A 20,992-nucleotide genomic window follows, 5' to 3' on the forward strand; every position below is an offset into this window, starting at 1 on the left:
CAAGTTTGACTGGGCGACAATACCAGAATGCATGTTTCGTCTACGCAAATGACCAGAACACATGATGTAGGACATGCCTCAATGGGTCCTCGAAATACATCCCTCTGGTGTCTACAAACCATTTCAAGCTGGGGTTGTAGTAATGCATTGCACATAATATTTAGGGAACCCTATTGTATGCTTCCTCCTAGCTACCCCAACAAATCACTAGGGCAATTTGCTTAGCACGTCAAGCCTTTCCATACTTCACATCATACTTAATGAATTCGGATATGGACTCTTGTAAGGAAGACACTGAAATGTCGTTAATGTTATCAACGAGCCCCAATATACAACAGACAAAGTAACATGTAGTGAGCTGCTGATGATTTTCCTTCCCCTTATTTGATAGGCAAGTGTGGGGTTGAACCACTTTAGTTATCCTCCACTTGCCATCACTCTATCTCTTTGGTGCATTTAACCTCCATATACAACCATTTTTGCATATCACGTGGTACCTCAACTCCTTATCACAATGAGTAACGTTGTAGGGCCTATGGTGATAGACAGCATAGTCCTGAAGGAATAGCTTCATCTCTAACATTGTATTGAATATCACCCCCTTCTCAAGGCTTACATTCTCATGGTCATACAATGAATTCCTACACATCTGCAGACCGGTGTCACAAACTGTCATATCCGTTATGCTGATATCCCTATAGTTCAAAACGCCACTGAAAGGTATGTTCATCGACCTCAGTTGCATGAGCTCTGTCATTGTGTAAGGTGGTGGTGGAACATACTGTTGTGCTTCGCTAATCCTACCCTATGAATCATAGGGGGTTGTAACACATCGGGTGTTTAAATGCTAAAACCTGCCATGTTATCATATGCATTGCAAAGCATTTAGCATTTAGTGAAAATTTTGATATGCATACACTAAAACAAGTTTACCTTTATGTGGTATGTGTTGAATTGTATTGTTTGAATCAAGTTTAAAATTTGGTTTGGATTTGAATTTTCAAGAAAACCCTGATTTTCAGCATTTAAATCCTACCCTGAAAACTCATTTCAAAATCTAAGCATATTTTGGGGTTGAGCCTAAAAGCAAAAGTGTAGAGCTTGACAAGTTATACAAAGTTTGTTTTTGGAGTTTTCAAAGTTGTTATGAAAAATTTGAAGTAATTTGAAAAGGCGAAATTCGTTAAATGTTCCATATTTGAATTTAAAAGTTCATTTCAAAATATAGACTGAATTAGGGGGTGGTTATAAAAGCAAAGTTATAGAACTTTGAATTTTGAGCAACTTTTATTTTTGGAGATTTTTGAGTTGTTATACAAATTTGGGAGTAATTTAGAAATTTAAACGAATAGCAATTCTGTAAATATGGTGAACAGTGTCACGACCACCGCCCCACCGCCGACGTCCTTCTCCGGCCTTCCAATCGCGTCTATGGCCACCCTTGGCTTCGCACTGGCACGAGCTAGTCACTGCGTGTTGCCTCCTTGCTCGTTTGGCCGCTCTATAAAGATCAGACGACGTCGTCGTTCTTCATTTCGCTGCTCTATTTTTTCCGTCGCCCTTGCTCATCTCCGGCGAGCCCTCGTCGTCGAACCAGCGCCTGTGCCATTGCAGCTAAGCCAGTTCTAGCTTCGCCTACTCCTTGCGCATCCATCCAGCTAGCTTGGGTCATTTGATTTTGCTGGGAAACTGCTGTGAGCACCCTTCTTCCTCGCGGCCGACAACCTCACAAGAGATCCCGTTTCACCACGGCCAGCGTCCTTCGGTGAGCCGTTGCCCTTGACCTGTATACCTATGGCTTCATCTTGATGCCATGGTGCTTAATCCCTTGTTGCTTGGTTGTTTTGCCCACTGCAGTCACCGGAACACCGTCACCGACGATCCTTGCTCCACCGTGATCACCGTGGACGTCCACTGTTGCTCCTCCGGTCTCGATCTTTGCTTCAACGCGTTCGGGGTGAGATACTAATGCTTCCTGAGTCATTTATTTAATTGCTACCGGTCTCCTATTGCCGGCGTAGCGCCGCTGTGCTGTCGCATCCGCCATGGTCGACGTCAGCCTTGAATCATGTTGTAATCGCTTAAGCTAGTGCCTTCGATTGATGTGCCTAATCATGGTGATTGTTTTGGTACTTTGGCCATCACCGTTGGACTCACCGTTGGCGAGTTTGCGTCGATCAGCGCCGTCGTGGTCAAAGCTAGAGGTTGAAGATGACAAGTGGGACCCGATGTCAGTGACTCAGCGTTCAAAATGAATTTTCTGTTTTTCAGATTTAAATAAATAGTGATGTGATTTGTTATTTTTGTGTAGATTTATTTAGAGCTCCAAAAATTATGAAAAAATTTGTGTGACCTCTCTATGATGAATATTATTTAGGAAAAATATGAAATGTTGATTTCCAGCACTTTTTGAATGCGATAAAAATTGCTCAATTAATTAATAAATGGGTTTCCATGATTTTTCTAGGCTTAATTAATTATCCAAAATTTATGAAAATTGTTTTGCCACTTAGTTATCATGTGATGAACATTTACAAAAATTTTGAGCTCAATTAGAATAAGTTGATTTATTTCATAATTTTGAATTAAATAATTAATTCATAAAAGCAAATAGTAACCTTTAATGAATTAGGTTTTGTTTGAAATTTTGGATTGAGTGATGACCTTGAATCATTAGTTGATAATGATCCTTGGCAATTGATGTATGTGTTACGAAAAAGATCTAGTTCGTTTGACTTGCAACTGTACCGTGAAGGAAAGTTGTATTCGATTTGTTAATTTTACATCCATCATCAAGCATCATGTTTCGTATTCCGCATCATGTTAAACATAGCATTGTTACTACGTGTAGTGAACGAAGGTGAGCACGTGGTAGTTAATCAAGTTGCGGAGGAGGTTAATCCGTCTGTTGAGGTCAGATCGGATAAGTGTGGAACGTCGTAGGAATCTAACTTTTCCGTCAATGAAGGCAAGCCCCGGATGCATTTAACCCTACCTTGTGTTTCACAAATTTTATCGCTTTTGCTTTTCTATACTGCATTAAGTGATTAGGAGTTAAGTGGAAACCTAATTTGTGCATCACCAACCTTGTTTTTCCATATCTACCTTGATTACCAGTTTTAATTCGAAAATGACTAGTTATGCTTAGTCCTGCTTAGCCGGGTGATTAACCTGCAAATTTTAAATGGATCTTCGGTTACTTATGTTATCATAAGATATGAGCATGTGAAGTAATAAATCTAGACCGGGCAGACTCGGTGTGTGAGAGCCATAAGACATGGAGGTCTTGTGAGCGGCTTCTTTCCGCCTGTGTCGATTAAGGTCCGTCCGTTGTTGAATTGCATGAGATGAGACTTTGTAGTACTAACCACATACTCTAGTAAGCCTTAACTCGGCTATTCTATTACGAGAATGGCTACTCGCGCACTGGGAGTGGAGAGATGGTGGGAATAGCGTGTACCCACGTGGCAATGGGCCAGATTGGTAGAGTACTGTATTCTCGGGTGGCGCGGACCCGTTCTTGTTTTAAAAGATCCGAGGGTAGGTTGATATATGTAAGTCGGGGATCTACATATGTCGTGTGGTCTGGAATCCCCAGCTGGGTTTAATCGGTTTGAATCGTCGTTGCTCCTCGGTTATGGAGACTCAACTCATTGTTCATCATCGTAGTTAATAACTGAAACTTGAGCTGGATTTGAGAAAGGGTTTGATATGAAGCTCATGATCTCATTACGGATCATGGCAGATTCATATATTGTTCTTATGAAGTTTTAATATTGAAATATTAAAATTTTGTAAAGAGCTTTTACGTAAAAGAACTTTGATTATTGCTAAAGTCAAACCTTGAATCCCCGAGCCTGCATTCCTGAGTCTTCTCAGTTTTTATTTCGGTTAAGTCTTGTTGAGTACTTTTGTACTCAGGGTTCGTTAACCCTTGTTGCAGGTGAGCCTCATGAGCAGGTTTGTTTTGGACCTTGCTGCATGACTGTTGTTCCTATCGATGACGATAAGTGAATGTGTGATCCTTGGGTAGGATGCTTATTTTGTGTGTTATGTTTATGTTAATTATGCCACTCCACTACTACTATGGTTTGTAATAATTATCGAACTTAGTTTATAAGGTTTGAAACAACTGGTTTGTAAACTATGTTATCGTAAGACTTCCGCTATTTTACTCTGATGTATATATTTGAATAAATGTTGTAATACTGCAATGACTCTATAATGTGATCCTGCTCGGAAATCGTGGATGATTCGAGGTTCCCCGAGGACACCCGACATACTTTTTAAGCTACCAGGAACATATGCATAATTGTCAAAGGTCGTTGGACAGTGACAAGTGCATGTGGGTCCTATAGCTTAGGAGGTTCTGCCATAGGGGTATCATCCTCTGGCAAATCTGTGACTAATCTATCCTGAGCGGCATAGCATGAAGTACCTTAGTTGGTACTGGTAATGGCATAGCATGAACCGGTACTGGCATGGCATCAACCAGTGTTGGCATAGCATCTCTACCTCCTTGGTCATCATCCGAATCGTCTGAATCACTGCTAACTACATCATCGATCATGTCCTCCTCCTCCTCCTCCTTCTCTTCCCGTTCGAACTCGTTCACATCGAAGTCACTGCTTATACAGCCTACTGGAGTTGAATAAAACTGCTCCTGCGTCAATAGACCATCAAAATCCATGTTACCCTAAGTTGCTTCTCCTTCGACCCCTAATTCTTGTTCATTGCCTCCAACACCATCAATGGACGGCCCGTCCTAGAGACCCAGCATCCTATACGCATTCTGCACCACCACCTCAGCCATGGGCACATTGGAACCTTGGATCATCCTATTGTAGCGGGACCAGTGAGCAGGGTCATACAAGGGTATCAGGACATAGTGTGCCCTAGTCTTCCCACTATCAAACCTCCCCTTCAATATGAAATAACTGCCAAACTTTGCATTCAAACAGACACAAAGGTCGTTGAAGCTAGGAGGTTCATCAAACCATTCCAATTCTTCTTCCATATCCTCAACACATACCATCTTCTTTCTAACACTTCCTCCATAAAAAAACTCAGACACAATAATCCATGTACAAAAGCATTTGAGGAAACTTCATCAAGTCATCGAAATCGTCGTGCGTACTATCTATAGTAATATCAATACCTATACTAACTATAACTATACTAACTAATCCAATATTAACACCTATACAAGACTAACTACAATAACTATTTATACTAACTACACTAACTAACTAAACTAACTTTATTACCTATACTAACTTACTATACTACCTATACTACTAAAACCTGTTGGACAACCTAAATAATCTCATCTGATTGGGACCCCAACTAATTATAGAAATAATTTCTCATTAAAACTAATTTTGCATCTTAACCCTAAGTAACAACAGTTTTGATTCAATCAACAAATAGACAACGGCAGTACCTTGACAACGAGAGGGGGATTGGAGCTTAACTAAGTCCACCAATGGCGACAAGGTGGCCACCGCCGATGGGCTTCTTCTAGGAGCAGGAGAGAGAGGAAGAGGGGTGCGGCACACCGCCGGCCGGCCAGGGGAGGGAAAGGGGGGCACATGTGAAGGAGACGATGGGGGAGAGAGGCCGGCCGGCGATGGGGAAGGGGCCGCCGCGCCAGCAACGGGCACGTTCCCCTGGACCAGTGGGGAGACACTGAGACAGAGAGAGAGGGAGGCGCGGGGGCTGGTGGTGGCAGGGGGAGGCACGGCGACGGCTGGCCGCGGGCGGTGGAACGGCGGCAGCGGGTGCATCTCCCCCTCGATCCAATTCGATTCGACTGGAGTGAGAGAGATAGTGTGGGGAGGGAGGCCTGACCGCGGGCCTGTATTCGGCCCTGCCGCGCCATGCACGATGGCGCGGCAGTGCCGCGCCCAGATCTACGACGCGGCAGAAGCCCGCCATGTCACCGGTCACCAGCCCAATCGCTGCCACGTCATCGCCTCTGCCGCGCCATGGCAGTAGGCATGGCCAAAAGTGTTAGATTTGAAAAAAAAATACAGTATCAAATTTGAAATAGTTTTAAAAAAGTGTTAGAAATAAAAAAAAATTCTAACAGATACAAGTCGCCCAAGTCACAAGTCAGTGAGATAGTTGAATCAAATCCCATGTACAACAAGCAGAAGCAGAACACCGTACGCCGGGAATTTAGCGTCTTGCTACCTGTATAAAACTAGAACATGCACCCGCGCGCCAAACTCTGACGTTAGTAGTCGTCGCGAAAGTCGGGCTCCCGCGGCTTGGGCATGGGCATGAGGAGCTCGGGCACGGCCACGGCCCGCCTGGAGCGCTGCCGGTGCACGCCGCGCATAGCGTTGGCCGCGAACCGCGACACCAGTATGGTGGTCCTGATCCTGTTGGACCTGCCTTCGTGCTCCTCCATCTCCTCGTCCTCCCTGCGCCGCAGCTCGGCCGCTCTGCGCTTGAGGTGCCGCCGCCACGCCGCCTGGATGTAGGTGGCCGCCCACGTGCGCCACTGCTGGGAGTAGAACCGGAACGTGTACTGCACCGCCTTGCTGTGCATGCGACGGAACTGCCCCGCCACGAACTTGAGCTCCTCGGCGTGCAGCGCGAAGGCCTCTACCTCCGAGAGCGCCATGACGGTGCGCGTGGACGACGGCAGGCAGGCGCCGGCCTTGGGGTCGAGCGCCCACGTGAGGAGCTCCTCCCCGCAGAAGTCCCCCTCCTCGAGCAGGCTGCGGTTGTAGAACCCCGTGCGCCCGCCGTCGGTGGTGATGCTCTCCAGGCTGCCGCGGATGATGAAGACCATCTGGTCCACGGGGTCGCCCTCCCGGGTGATGTAGGTGCGCTCCGTGCACAGGCTGGGCTTGAGGCGCTCGCAGATGGCGTCCAGGAGGCGCTCGTCCATGTTGGCGAAGAGCGGCACCCGGCGGACGAGGCCCAGGCAGAGGTGGCGCTTGATGTCGCGGCGGAGGTCCTTGGGCAGGTTCTGCACCAGCGCCTCCTCGTCCACGCCGTGGGTGTTGAGCCACTTGTACTGGTCGTAGCGGCGGACGCGCTCGCGCAGCTCTGGCGGCAGCAGGCGGTGGTGCATCCACTGCTCCGAGTCGCGCTGCTTCACGCGCATCTCCTCCAGGCGCACGGTGAGGGACTGGAGGTACGTCTGGATGTTGCCGATGAGCATGGCCATGAGTATGAGGCCGACGATGGCGAGCGCGATGGAGAAGAGCGCCTCCCCGGTGTAGATGCTAGTCTTGAGCCCCTGCCCGAGGGTGCTCAGGTTGGCCAGCCCCCACCAGAGGCAGAAGAGCAGCTTAGAGGAGGTGTCCTTGGTCTTGAGCACGTCCGACGTGACGGCCGGCGAGTAGATGCCGTAGTTGAAGGGGATGCTGCCGTCCTGCTTGGCCTCGCACGTCTCGTTGATCACCTGCCGGGTGATGGTGCGCCACTCCAGGAACCCCAGGTGCCGGTCGTTGCCGCAGTACATGTAGATCTGGTTGCACCCGGGGAACTCGTCGCACGCGTTCCGCCAGCAGTCGCTCACGCGCTCGATGGACAGCAGGTACCAGAAGGCGCCCACGATGTGGCTGGCCAGCATGTACCACAGCAGGTAGTAGGCGGCGCCGGCGTAGGCGGTCTCGGCGAACACGCCGCTGGTGCGCTTCAGCTCCGAGGAGATGGGGTAGATGCGCACCACGCGCGGGACGTACTGGATGAAGACGATGAAGAGCAGGCTGTTCTTGGTGTCCAGCACGGCGGTGCCCTTGGACCGGTGCAGGAACTTCCAGATCACCACCTGCGGCAGCGGGAGCACGGACGCGAGGTCGGCGGCGAAGAAGCGCCGCATGTACCGGCGCGCGATGAGCGCGGTGTCGATCACCAGCTCGCCGCGCCCGAACACCCGGGAGGACGGCTTGATGTAGGCGGTGCGGAACTGCAGCGCGATGCGGCCCAGGAAGAAGAGGTCCACCACGCTGCGCACCACGGTGGTGGACACGGCGAGCCAGCGGTCGATGCCCACGCACAGGTTGCCCTCGTCGGTCACCATGGGCAGGTAGAAGAACATGGGGTCCACGGCGATGGCCACGATGCAGGAGATGAGGAAGGCGCGGTTCAGGCGCACCAGCACCGGGTCCTGCGGGTCGAAGATCCGTCGGGAGGTGTTCTTGAGGTCCTCCTGGAACACGGCCGCCATGGTGGCGCCGGCCCGGATCGACCGCCCGATCGTGCGCAGCTGCTCCGAGCCGTGCGTGATGACGCCGCGGGCCAGCGACTCCGAAGGCATGAACCGCCGCCGGGACGCGCCGACGCCCACGTAGTCCATCTGGAAAGCCGACTGGTCGTACGACATCCAGGACCGAACGTCGGCGTTGGCGTCGTCAAATTGAGCCTAGGGAAGCAATGCGCATGAACGTGTGCTTATGGCCGGCGATGAGCTGCCGCAACCGGGCACAACGCTCCGGGGCAGGGGAAGGAGGCGCCTCCAGGGGATCTGTTCGATTCATTCATCGTGTCGCCATCAATCGTGCCATGCCCCACTCGCGCTTCGTCGCGTAGGATTATGGTCAGTTCGTGAGTGCGTTCATCTCTCCTGCGTCGAAGACCAAACAAAATTTTGATCGACAAACCAAGATGGGTGGATTTCTAATCGATGTAGCAGAAAACCAAATTCTTGCACAATCATCATCAAAAGGGCAATCCGCTGATGGGCAGAGAGAAATTCGCCCGATGAACGCCAAGAATCCAGGTTTAAAACAAGCACTGTTGTTGATGTGGACATTGAAACATGCATCATACGAAGTATAATCACCTGAGACATCGCAGTTTCCTCCCAAATCACAGCATCAATCGTCGTTGAAACGGCCAGATTTTTGCCTCTGTGCCCACCGTTTCATTCACTCCCCACCGTTGCGGCATGCCACTGGACCTCAATTGGGCCGAGGATCTCGGCACCGCACGGTCCAAACCCACCCACGACTGACGTTCCCACCTAAAATAGACGCAACCGCCCACCGTCCGATCTACCCTTCCAGTTCGCACCCGCCGCCGCATTTCGGCCGCCTCCCAAAACCCCAGTACCCCACGAAGAGATGCCTCTGCCGCCGCTGCCGCGGCTGCGGCGTGTACCGGCGGCGCTGCTAGTGCCGGCGCGGGGCCTCCTCGAGGCGCGCGTGCCGTGGGTGCGAGACCGGGCCCTCGACCACGTCGTGGAACGGGAGGGCGACCTGGTGCCGTTCCTCCTCACCAAGGACGCGCTCCTCGCCGCCACGCCGCCGCCGCACGCCGTGCCGCTGCACTCCCTGCCCTCCACAATCCCCTTCCCGTACCGCCCGCTGCGCTTCCTCCGCGAATACCCCTCGGCGTTCGCGCTCTCGCCGCACCCCATCGAGGTCTCCCCGACGCCCCGGCTCTCGGCGCTTCACGCCGCCGAGGCGCAGGTCGTCGACGCCACCCTCCCCGACGCCGCTGACCGCTTGCTTCGGCTGCTCATGCTCGCCCCCTCCCGCGCGCTCCCGCTCCGCCTCGTCGCACGCCTCCGGCTCGACCTCGGCCTCGCGTCGGACTTCCAACGCTCGCTACTCCCCAGCTACCCGGACTACTTCGCGCTCTCCCCGGACGGCAGCTTCCTCGAGCTCGTCTGCTACAGGAAGGACCTCGCCGTGTCGGCAATGCAGGCCTACACGCAGCGCACCGGCGGCTACAAGGTCGGCGACGCGGTCGCCTTCCCACTCTCGTTCCCCAGAGGATTCGAGCTGGACAAGAAGGTGCGCAAATGGCTTGACGAGTGGCAGAGGCTTCCGTACATCTCGCCCTATGAGGATGGGTCGCACCTGGCGCCAAGGAGTGATATCACGGAGAAGAGGACCGTGGCGGTGCTGCACGAGGTCCTGAGTCTCACGGTGGGGAAGAAGATGGAGAAGGAGGTGCTGGTCAAGCTTGGGGAGGTGCTGCGGCTGCCACCGGGGTTCAGGAAGGTGGTGGCTAGGCACCCTGGGATTTTCTACTTGTCGCATAAGCTGGGAACACAGACGGTAGTTCTCAGGGAATCATACCGGAGGCATATGCTTGTGGACAAACACCCCATGATGGGGATAAGGTATCAGTATCTGCATTTGATGCATATGGGAGTGGAGGAGGTTGGAAAGGGCAAGGGCAAGGGCAAAGATCGAAGGAGTAGTCGCAGTGAACAAAACATTGGGGAAGAGTTTGGCACTGCAGGGGAGGATGATGAAAATAAGGAGGAATATGATGATGAAGATGACGAAGACGAGGTGGACGAAGAGGACATGGAAGCGGGTGTTGCGTCCGAGGATCACAAGAGTGATGACGACGTTGATGAGGATATGGAGGAACAAATTTCTCATTGATTTTTGAACTGGCAACCACTCTGCAAGGGAAGGTGCTTGTACATCTCTTTGTTTGGACTGCATGAATGTGCAAGGAACACAGAAATACTGATGTACAATCAACTCTGGTGACAGGTAGAAACCCAATTAGAAGATAGAGCATGTTTTTGTTTAACTCAATGTGAAGTACTTAGTGACATTCAAGTGTATCCTCTATTGTTGTATCACGGTGGCTTCACCTAAGTTACTAATCTAAGGGTTGACAACAATTGCCGTCTCTACTGCATTATGCAGTTGTCATTTAGGTATAATATAATCAATAATATAGTTTGGTTTTACTGCAGAGGTGAAATCCTTTACTCAATTAACTACTACCGAATTTTCATACCTATGGGTTTTGCGATCACTTAGTTTTGGTATTCATTCTGTTCACTATTGCACATTCATATTCTATTATATACCTTTGAGGGAAGCTCTTATGTTTAAAGGCATATATGGTGACATGGTACCAGATATAGAAGGTTCTGTCCACTTACCGCAGTCAAATGAGTGCATTTTTTAGTTTAAGATGTTTGATTAGGGAGACAAGAATTAGTATATTTCCTGTATGTAACATGATTGCAGAACTGCAGTAGATACAAAAGCATCTCAGGATTTTCCAATTAACTGCTTTTTGATAGATGGAGCCTGTAATTTTCTTTTTTAAAGATTTATAACTTTGATTATCTTATATCCTGGAGTTCAGCATATATAGTGCCACCTGAGCACCACTAGGTTTAGGAATTTGAAATGTGATGGACCGGTTTGATTATGTATCTTATGTTTTCCTTTCTTTTTTCCCCAATGTATAATCGAATCCCAGAGTGCTCAATCTAAAACCATCCTTATTATTTTTGCAACACTTCAAAGTTATGCCATTAGAGATTATTATTTTTTGAAATATTGGTGATTGTTTTAAGCTAACAAGAAGATATTGCTATGATCCAGCGCAAGATTTTTGCCTACATGTAACCTTTCAGTAGGTTAATATACTGGAGGGAGAAATTGCAGGTGCTGAAGTATATCCAGCATCCTGAAGCTGTGTTTTGCTATAAGTAGTGACCTTGTGCTTAATTTTGATTCCATTGTATATTAGGTAGCTGTAAGCCTAGATTGGTATGTGCACATTTTTGCTCTTCTACTGTCTTTTTGTCTGTTTCTTTCTTTCTTTCTATATGTTTGTTTCACTTTCATAGGAGACCCATATTGCATATAGTAAATTGCTAGCCTTCTCTATGTTTCTTTTCTTTTCTTTTTTTGCTATATGATTTTTACTGGTTTATTCTACCTGGTTAGTTAGTGAACAAAAGTTACAATCATATCTTGTTACAAGTTCAGGCCAGTATTGTTAATGTAGCGCTCTCTGTTTGGCTGAAAGGAACAACCATATGACTGTGTCCTAGCAAAACCTGAATAACAAGTGAAAAAAGCTGGAACCTCAAGCAACGCTTGCATCAGTAGAGAATTTATAAATTTTCCCTTTGTGTGAAATCACCATTTGGCTCCTTGGTTACCAAAACTACAATGTCCACAAAACCTGATAGTCAGCAAGGTCATTCTCTCAGTCTCACTGATGCTTAAAGTAGGGTATCATCTGAAACTTGACTGCAGTCCATGTGTAATTAATTTTTTTCAGACAAACAGAATGTTTCAAAATCATATTGGTGACCGCACCATTCAGAACTTATACGAGTGATGCAGAGAACAATTCCCCTGCTGACACTGATCCCAGTTGTTTTTATGCATTAGCCATTAGCCATATGATTTGAAATGGTTAGATGTCAACGCCATAAAATATTATCTTTGTGTCTTACATTTACATGGCAATTCATTTGCTTTACATTGCTAATACACCAGCACACATGAATAATTTTGACAGAGTTTAGAGTTTTAACAGCTTTACTGTGCTTTTTAAAGTGTGTTTTTGAGCTCTAATGCTCTTGCTGAGAGAGTCCCTGTGAGAATGTTCACTTACGTTTCCAAATAAGAACTTCAAGGGCAGTGAAATAGTTATATATATATGAGCTTACGTTTCCAGATAAGAACTTCAAGGGCAGTGAAATAGTTCTATATGAGCAATCTTTTGCTTAGTCTAATTTCATATTGAAAACAAATTTAGGTAGCTAAGCTGATACATGGGTAAGATAATAAATTCGTGATCACTTTTGATTGCCTCCCTCAATTCATGAGCTATCTTTATGCTGGTCCAACAACTATATTGCCTGTCATGAATAACATACCTTAGCAATAGGTTCTGCCTAAAAATCAACAATGTTTGTTCTATATATGTATGTTTGGAATTCCATTTAGGGCTTTCGCTCATCTGAGCTTGTTCTTCATGATTTGTATTACTGTGGTTCAGTACTATCAATATGCATTGTGATGCCTTTTGCTTTCTCTTTTGCCATACAGGTGAGGAGCAAGTAAGCTAGCAATTTCAAAATTGTACCGCTCTTATGTTAGACAGCAGTAAGAAATCTTTCCCATTGTAACCAAATTTGTTTCTAGAATCTAGATCCGTGGCGAAGGGCGGGCCTGGTGCAAGTGGTAGAGTCTTACCACCTGTGACCGGAAGGCCCCGGGTTCGAGTCGCGGTCTCCTCGCATTCCACAGGCGAGGGTAAGGCTTGCCACTAACACCCTTCCCCAGACCCCGCACAGAGCGGGAGCTCTCTGCACTGGGTACGTCCTTTTTTTTAATCTAGATCCGTAGCAAATATACTAAGGAGACTTTCAGAGCCTTTTGTAACTGAAACTGAATAAAGCATATCTTTCGGTGTTTTGTTTCTATTCATGTCAAAAATTGAAAATTCAATCTAAAAAGAACACTACACACTGAGTATAACATATTACTAAGCGGCTTATTCTCAAACTGGATGGGTTCTCATTCTTTTCTCACCTTGGATTGCTGAGGGCTTAGTGGGAAGGTCTGTTACTGCAAAAAAGAATATATGTTCAGTTGTAAGTTGTAACTTACTATTGATTTGCTTGGTAAACTTCTCTCATAGTCCCATTCTTCTACATATTTAGTTAATTATTTGATTGGAAATATCAAATAGGCAACAAGGCGATGATGAAGAAATTGCTTTGACACATTCATTGTATTGTCAAATCTTTTTTCTTTTAACTGAAACGAATACAAATTGTTGCCTTCAGTTGAGAACTTGAGATAGATCAGATTTCAACTGATAAAGTAGAAGGCCTAAACATAAAAAACACTTACATGTGTTAACCATAGTCACATAAAACAGGGTCGAAGACATCGACCCTTGACCCGGTAACGTCGATCCCGGCCGGAGTACGCGGGGTCATTTTCGACCCGGCAGTGTAAAAACCTCTCGCAAGTAGTGTACCATATTCCTCTACCCCGTCGACCTAGAAACTTTGTGACTATGGTGTTTACTTGGTGATTTTTTTTTTTTTTGTTTTACTTTCACATACATACCTAACAGTTTCACAGAAAAGTATCCTTTCATGCATTACCAAAGTGAGAGAACAACAACTTCATTTTTGTAGCCTGTCATGTAAGCATGACTGTCCCAATACTGTACGGGAAGGTTTCAGATAGCTTATTCTGAGGCAGATAAAGGTGTCAGCGTCAGTAATCATGAGAGTTGCTCCATCTTTAGTGTATATATATATTCCAAAAATCCTTGTTTCATTTCTTCTTTGTGTATAATTGTAATTTTCTATCGTTCTTTGACTCTTTGTGTGTCAGCCTTAGCTTATATATCAATTTTTTTTTTCATTCTGTTTAAAAGGATTCGTAAGAAAATAGTGCAGAACCTCGGCATCGTATAGCTCAACTTTGCTCGAGTAGTGTTTGCAAAACTTAACTGGCACATGGGGCTTGCTTTCCAAGGAGCTACAAGGGAGAAGGGATTCTGCCAAGTGTAGTTAGCTGCATTTGACTGACATTTGTTGATGTTAATACATAGTGTAACATGTAACAGTCCATTGTGGTCTTAATTCTGTAGATGCCTCTTGAAGGGACACCTTTAATATATCTAGACTAGAATAAACCATAACTGAAGCACATCAAGTCCATCGATAACTGATTGCATTTATATTATGCATGTGTCAAATGATAGTTTTGATATTTTGGATAGTACTGTACCAGATAAAGTGCCTTTTTGAATTGATATGGTTCCATTTTCTTTCTGTAACATGTGCACTGCTCACTGCTCAGGTTCCTTTACAATGCTAAGGAAATGAAACAGGTTGTGGTGGCTTGGACTTTGTTACGTAGATTATCCATCCAAAATCTCATGACTAATATGTTCTACCAAAATTACTGGATGCATTATATAAACTGAATAACATCTCTAGGAGAAAACTTACCATCTGCTGAAGTGCTAATACAGTCATGGTATGTGAAAATCATATAAAAGCATGTCCATTTACATAGTAGGCTAAGTTGTATGGCTGGCAAGGTAAGAAATAGCATGTAATCATCAGTGCAATTGTTTAATACTTCCCTGTTGAATTTTGCCATGTGATTAATCACCTGCCACCACGCCAAAGAAACAAAGTACTTGATGAAAAAAGGAAAATAAAAGGTGCTCCATTTGGATCTGTAGTTGCTACCCCAAAAGCCCATAACTACTTCAATCAAATCAAGATATTGTGCTGATTTGCATTAAACACCATTGTACTGCTAGGTAGTATTGAAACATCATCATAGATGCAACATCCTTCCCTCAAACACCATGTGTACTGCTGGAGTGCTGGGCACTTCTTAGTCAGCTTAGCTGTCAATTCTGCTGATACTGACTTACTGAGTCACTGGTTTCAAGTAGTACATTTTTTAACCTACATGCTAAAAAACATTCCAAATGTTCTCTCCATGTTATCTTTGAATTATGAAGATTTGATTTGTAGAAGTTCTGATATGCACATACTATTGTCTTTCTGCAGTCTCTTGTGTCTTGTTCTTATTACTTGATGATACATTGATTATAGTGAATCTTCGTTTTCCTAGTCAGTATATTTTGCATAACAGTTACATTGTTTTGGTCCTTCATTTCCACCGGCTAAACTGAAGAATGAACTACTTCTAGACTAGCTGTAGCAGTCCTGTTTAATATCTTTAGACGAATAGTATGGGTTCAGACTTTTTTTTTTTCTGGAAACAGGTATGAATTCAGACTTTAGAGTTTATTATCTTACCTTCTGCATCAGCATCCTTGGTACAGGTACTTGCACTCTTGTTGCCATTTGATTGTATCCTTCTACCATGTATAGACTCTGTAAGACTGTAACTGTGTCTCTATATACTCATATCTGTTCAAACTTCACACAGATTTTTGTTGATCTCACCAATTGAATGCAGAGGTGTCATATTTCAAACTTCTTGGTGGTTGATGCTAGTCCTATCCCCAACCCCACTGTTTCAGAACTGATACTACGGACAAAAAGGCACTTCAAATTGGCTATGCCACTTGTGTTCCTCTTTCCAGGCTACCTTAGACCATCTGTTGGACTATCCTCCAGTGTTCACTCCACCACCTAACTTGTTTTCTTGGCATTCTGGAGAAACAAATTTTTTATTGTTCTTTCTGTGGCCACTAACCGAAACACCTATGCAGTCAAAGATAAACACAGGAAGGTCCGCACACAAAAGAAACACTCACCTACTGACATCCCATTCGTCTTGGTTCTTTACTTTGTTCAATTGAATCGTGGCATATAACATGGATTTCCCTTTAAGTCACCAGATACCCTGTCCTGACTTATTGGGCACAACCATGTGACTGAGCAAACTACTGGGGAGAATTAGTACCAGGTAATACAACCAGTGTCATCTGCAGATGGAATAATGACAAGTGAATTCCATCTCCATGTGCAACTGCCTAGCCTATAGCATGAACTGAGCACCAATGCCTGACCAAAGCGTGCATGTCTCCAGTTCACCTGCGTCAACTGCAGAGATTGGTTTCGATAGGGATCTTCCTGGTTTGTTTCGTGCACCCCAGAACGTGAGCATTGACTGATTCCTGGTCCTAAAGATCCAAGTCAAGCTCCAAATGTATCTTCAAGGTTGTGTTCTCATCTCATAGTTTCTGATTTGGTATTCTAAACGTGGACTAACCTTTCACGTTCTTCTTCCAGGGTTGACAGAACCACCGATCAGATGATATAACAGGGTGAATCGATGCAGAAGTGCTCACCCACTGTGATCTCCATCTGTCCTAACCATTTCTTTTGATCAACTGGGTCATGACATATAACATGGGCTTCCCCTTAGAGCACCGGATACCCCTGTCTGTCCTCACTCGCTGGGCATCACCATGTGACTGAGCACCAGACTGCTGGTGCTGGGCAGTAACTACCAACTGATAGATACTATCACACAGCAGTGTCTTTGGCAGAAAGACAGTGAGCTCCATCTCCATGTGCAGCTGCCGCTCCTCTAGCACGGACGCAGCATCAATGCCTGCTCACTTTGCTCAGGGCATATTGCCATGTCTCCCTACATGGACACCGATCAAGCATGTCCCGTGTGAAGGGTCCCAGCAAGTATCTTCGAGGTTAATGCTGATGTCGTCAAGGATCTGGACATGGCTCATATTCTGGTTCTGAAGACCCATCCATGCCCAAAGGTGCCTGCCGTCGTCAAGGTTAGTAGTAGTATTCACGTAGTCCAGAATCTGAACACGACAGATACTTTGGTTGCGAAGATATTCCATGCCCAACATCCATGTTTCCTGGGCCACAAAGTAGGGCCGCGCCATGTGCCCAAAGTGTTACATCTCGCCAAGGATCCCCGTCCTGCGCGACGGCCCAACTGGTAACCAACCCGGGGACACACTCACCAGTCTGCTGCCTGTCTGATTCGGTCAAGAGACTATTTGTGGCCCCAAGCTCAGTCAGACGGGAGTAGGAGCTGCCATTGGACTAAACAAGCATTTTCTCCGTGTCATCAGGTGCACAAGGTCATTAGTGGAACCAATGAGAGGGCCAGAGCCCCCAGGCATAATTGAGATGGGATGAGATGAGATGTGTGTGACATGCCACCACCAGAAGTCCTGCACCGACGTCTCCACAGAAACGGGGCATCCGGCGGCCGGTAGCGTGCATATCTCTGTCGTCGTTGACTCATCCTGGACCTGGGGACTCCGTCTAGCTACTCGCAGTTGTTTTATCCTGCTCTAGCTTCCTAGTGTTTGGTGCCGGGGCATTTTCCTAAGCTACTCGCGGATCATGCAGCTACCGGACTGGCTACTCCTTGGGCACAAATTCTGGGAGGGTATATTCGACTAATTCGAGTGCTGTCAGCTCAGCTGCATGATTCGTCAGGTTTCGGGACCTGGAAGTCATGACTTGCTGCTGCCACCGGAGGCCTGCAGGCCACAAAAACTGGAGGAATCTTGCGTACAAGATCGATTGAGGTCGGAGCTGTAGAGCATGCACACAGCAATGGCCCTTGTGATTTCCAGGGAAGGATAGAGGCATAGAGCCAGCCAAGGACAAGGGGAGGGGGCTCCTATCAACGTCCTGCATTAGCACGGTAGCACCTCATGGACACCACCAGCCACGCATTAAAAAGTGTCCGTTAACTAATATATTGATTCTGGTTAGGTGATTAGTAGCCATTTCTGGCAGGTGACAGCTGGTGTATTTTTTTTTTTTATTATTATAGGAAATTAAGTTCATGTGGATGAAAGGATATCTTTCTAATTACACCAAGTTATGTTCTGTTTGACATGGCTCCTAACAGATCGCTTTGCTACAGTGCACGAAGAAGTCAGAGCTGGAGCCACCCGAGATCTTCCAAATGGAGCTTTAACGAGCCACGTAGAGAACTACATGGATCGAAAGCACACAGTCGAGGTATTTCTTCTTGGTTTTCTTCAGAACACATACGGCAGATCAAGTGTTTCAAACATGTCTAGTGGCTAATGAGGTTGGCTGGCTAGCTTGTGTCAAAATTTCACAGGATTGTGCATTGCTTGTGGATTCATTCAACTTTGTGGGCATTAATAAAACCAAAGAAATGTTGTGGGAATCCTGCGTCGAAAAGCAGGACCTAAGATCGTCTCAAAACTTCCAAAGATGACGTTCCATCTCGAATTCTCTTATTCGGCCTGATGGCATCACTGCATACGTACTCAAACATTCTAGCGACGGCTGCTTTTGCTACGTACTCTTTTCTTCAAGGTATGCTACGGCCTGATTGCAATCTAAGCTTGGGATGATGATCGTTCATGCTAGTTGTCGTCATCACGTATCAACGATTGCAGAGTTTGGCCACCGGCTCCTCGAGCTAACTGGCCATTTTAGCTTAGTTTAATCAGTGGTTATTTCGCTTTCTTCCCAAAGTTACACTGTAGGGAAAGCATAGCTAGCACGTGTGGAAATTTTAGCCAGCGTTATGGTTGGCAAAGAGATTTACCGGAGTTATAAAAAAACGACCTACGGGAAAAAGACCGTTCCCATGGGCCGTGGCATCACATTAATTAAGAAGAAAGAAGAGAGGAAAGAGCGAAACTGCTTTTTTGATTTCATTTATTTTTCCCATATGAAGTTGTCTTTTTTTCTTCTTCGATTGCACAAAACAACTTAGACACTTACAATGTCCGCATACTCATTCTTATGAACGTACGCACGCACGCAAACCCTATTCTATATACTGTGTATGGTTCCTTTACAACGATGAAAGAACTCACTAAATGAAGTTACAGATTGTGGGTGTCGCCTGTTCTTATCTATGTTCTCTTTGTGTGACGTAAATTTCTCCCAATGCAATACGTGCTTTGTTAGTTGGTTGCTTCGATGCATCAGCAACTAAGGCCTTGTTTAGATCTAGGGTGTAAAATTTTAGGGTGTCACATCGAATGTTATATAAGGGTGTCGTATGGGGTGTTGGGATACTAATAAAAAAATAAATTACAGAATCCGTCAGTAAACCGTGAGACAAATTTATTAAGCCTAATTAATCTATCGTTAGCACATGTGTTACTGTAACACTACATTGTCAAATCATAGACTAATTAGGCTTAAAAGATTCGTCTCGCAGAGTAGTCGTAATCTGTGTGATTAGTTATTTTTTAGTCTATATTTAATGCGTCTGCATGTGTTTATGCATTCGATGTGATAGGATGTAAAGTAAACAAGACCTAATTAAGCAATCGGCCAAACATCAAGCCTATTTGAAAAGTGCTGGGACCTAACAGTAGGATTATCCTAGTGCACCTTAACACCGTTGCTACTTCATTGGCACTGGTACACTGTAGTACGTAAACAAAGGCACGTCTGCGAGACAAGGACAAGGACTGCCCCTGCTACTACCCTGTATACCCGCTCCCAGCTTTGCATTTGCATGCGCGCTTTGCACACTGCTGCATATAAAAAAGTGGCCTCTTTACGCAGATTAATATACTAACTAGCAAGGTCGAATTGAAGTAGCTTTCTTGCCCCTCTAATCAGTCCTTTAAAAAAAAGAACAGGAAATCGTGTGGTTTTGGCCTTGCTTTGAGCTGAGCTTGGATCGTACGGAAATGGGCGGTCCGGCCAGTGACGAGTGACGACTGACGACCGATCGAAGGATGCCAAGATTCGGACGCTTATGTCCTTGTCTGCGGATCGATCAGGGCTCTTTGCGTCTGCTTTTTTGTTTTCCTCTCCAGGGAAAGGTTGGTCGGTAACCTATACTATGATATCCGTGGATTATACAACAAAGTGGGGTTTGGATAACGCGTTTATTGTTCCAAATTCTTGACCAGTGATCCATCCATCGAACATATATACTGTTTTGCAGAGGAGTGATAATGCTGCCTTTTTTATCCATTTGGTCACGGGTGGTTAGATCGTTGAGGGCACTCGTAATGCAGAAACTATGATAGTTTCTATAGATATTAATTGTAGTGTCACGTAAGCAATTTGTTGATGTGGCAAGTGATTTAATAAGGATAGAGAGGAAAAATCCAAGAAACCAGGTCTAACTAAGAAAGTGGGTCTTCACGGTTATCAATGGACAATAAACTACTCGTAGCACATTGGGAGAGCGAATATGATTTCTATCACTACTTATATCCTGTACTATAGAAAATCTTACACTGAGAAGGATAGTTTCTTGGTACGAACCCTATGCTATAGAAATTGCTAATAGTTTCATGTATTGGGAGTGCCCTGAGTAACCTCGTCGTCATTAACGTGGGAAAACAAAAGGCATTCTGATTCAGCGGTGGAGTAGTGTGTGTGTGTTTTGCTTTGGCGCTACAATAAGCTCTATTAGCGGAGCTAAAACTATTTTAGAAAAACATCGGATAAAACACCTTCTCATAGTAAATAGGAGAGAAGCAAAAAAAACGACTCTAAAGCTTCTAGAGAAATTGTACCAAATGGGCCTAGTTAATAGAGTGGCTCCCATGATTGCGCAGCTAGTATGGTAATAGTAGCAATCCCTCTGTTCTTAAATAAATTAATTTCTGAAGTTATCATAAGTTATATTTTTATGTTTGTTTAAATTTATATAAAAAAGCACAAATATATATGATATCGAATGAGCATATTAATATATTTCGTGATGTATCTAGTAATACTAATTTGATATCATAAATCTTCATACTTTTTTGTATAAATTTAATCGAATTTAAAAGTTTGACTTAAGAT

The 20,992-nt window shown here is 45.6% G+C and overlaps 2 protein-coding genes across 3 annotated transcripts; one reads left to right on the forward strand and one right to left on the reverse strand.

Moving 5' to 3' along the window:
• Positions 1-6,110: 6,110 nt before the first annotated feature.
• On the reverse strand, positions 6,111-8,942 carry LOC136470879 (putative cyclic nucleotide-gated ion channel 7). 2 transcript variants are annotated; one of them, XM_066468613.1, is made up of 2 exons: positions 8,804-8,942; positions 6,111-8,584 (listed from the first exon to the last, which is right to left on the reverse strand). In XM_066468613.1, the coding sequence occupies exon 2, from the start codon at positions 8,342-8,344 to the stop codon at positions 6,239-6,241; it is 2,106 nt and encodes a 701-aa protein (XP_066324710.1). In that variant the 5' UTR covers positions 8,345-8,584; positions 8,804-8,942; the 3' UTR covers positions 6,111-6,238. The 2 variants fall into 2 exon arrangements, with proteins under 2 accessions (XP_066324710.1, XP_066324717.1); XM_066468620.1 differs by having other exon boundaries at positions 6,111-8,581; positions 8,804-8,873.
• A 96-nt stretch (positions 8,943-9,038) lies between these two features.
• LOC136470897 (protein WHAT'S THIS FACTOR 9, mitochondrial-like) lies at positions 9,039-10,659 on the forward strand. The gene has a single exon (XM_066468631.1). It carries the CDS (start codon positions 9,084-9,086, stop codon positions 10,359-10,361), a length of 1,278 nt encoding a protein of 425 aa, XP_066324728.1. The 5' UTR covers positions 9,039-9,083; the 3' UTR covers positions 10,362-10,659.
• The last annotated feature ends 10,333 nt before the right edge of the window (positions 10,660-20,992 follow it).

Source organism: Miscanthus floridulus, chromosome 1 (genome assembly GCF_019320115.1).
Source record: "Miscanthus floridulus cultivar M001 chromosome 1, ASM1932011v1, whole genome shotgun sequence".
In the NCBI taxonomy this organism is placed as follows: domain Eukaryota; kingdom Viridiplantae; phylum Streptophyta; class Magnoliopsida; order Poales; family Poaceae; genus Miscanthus; species Miscanthus floridulus.

Coding starts and splice junctions, on each gene's coding strand:
- LOC136470879 (XM_066468613.1), bottom strand. CDS start 8,344: ATGTCGTACGACCAGTCGGCTTTCCAGATGGACTACGTGGGCGTCGGC.
- LOC136470897 (XM_066468631.1), top strand. CDS start 9,084: ATGCCTCTGCCGCCGCTGCCGCGGCTGCGGCGTGTACCGGCGGCGCTG.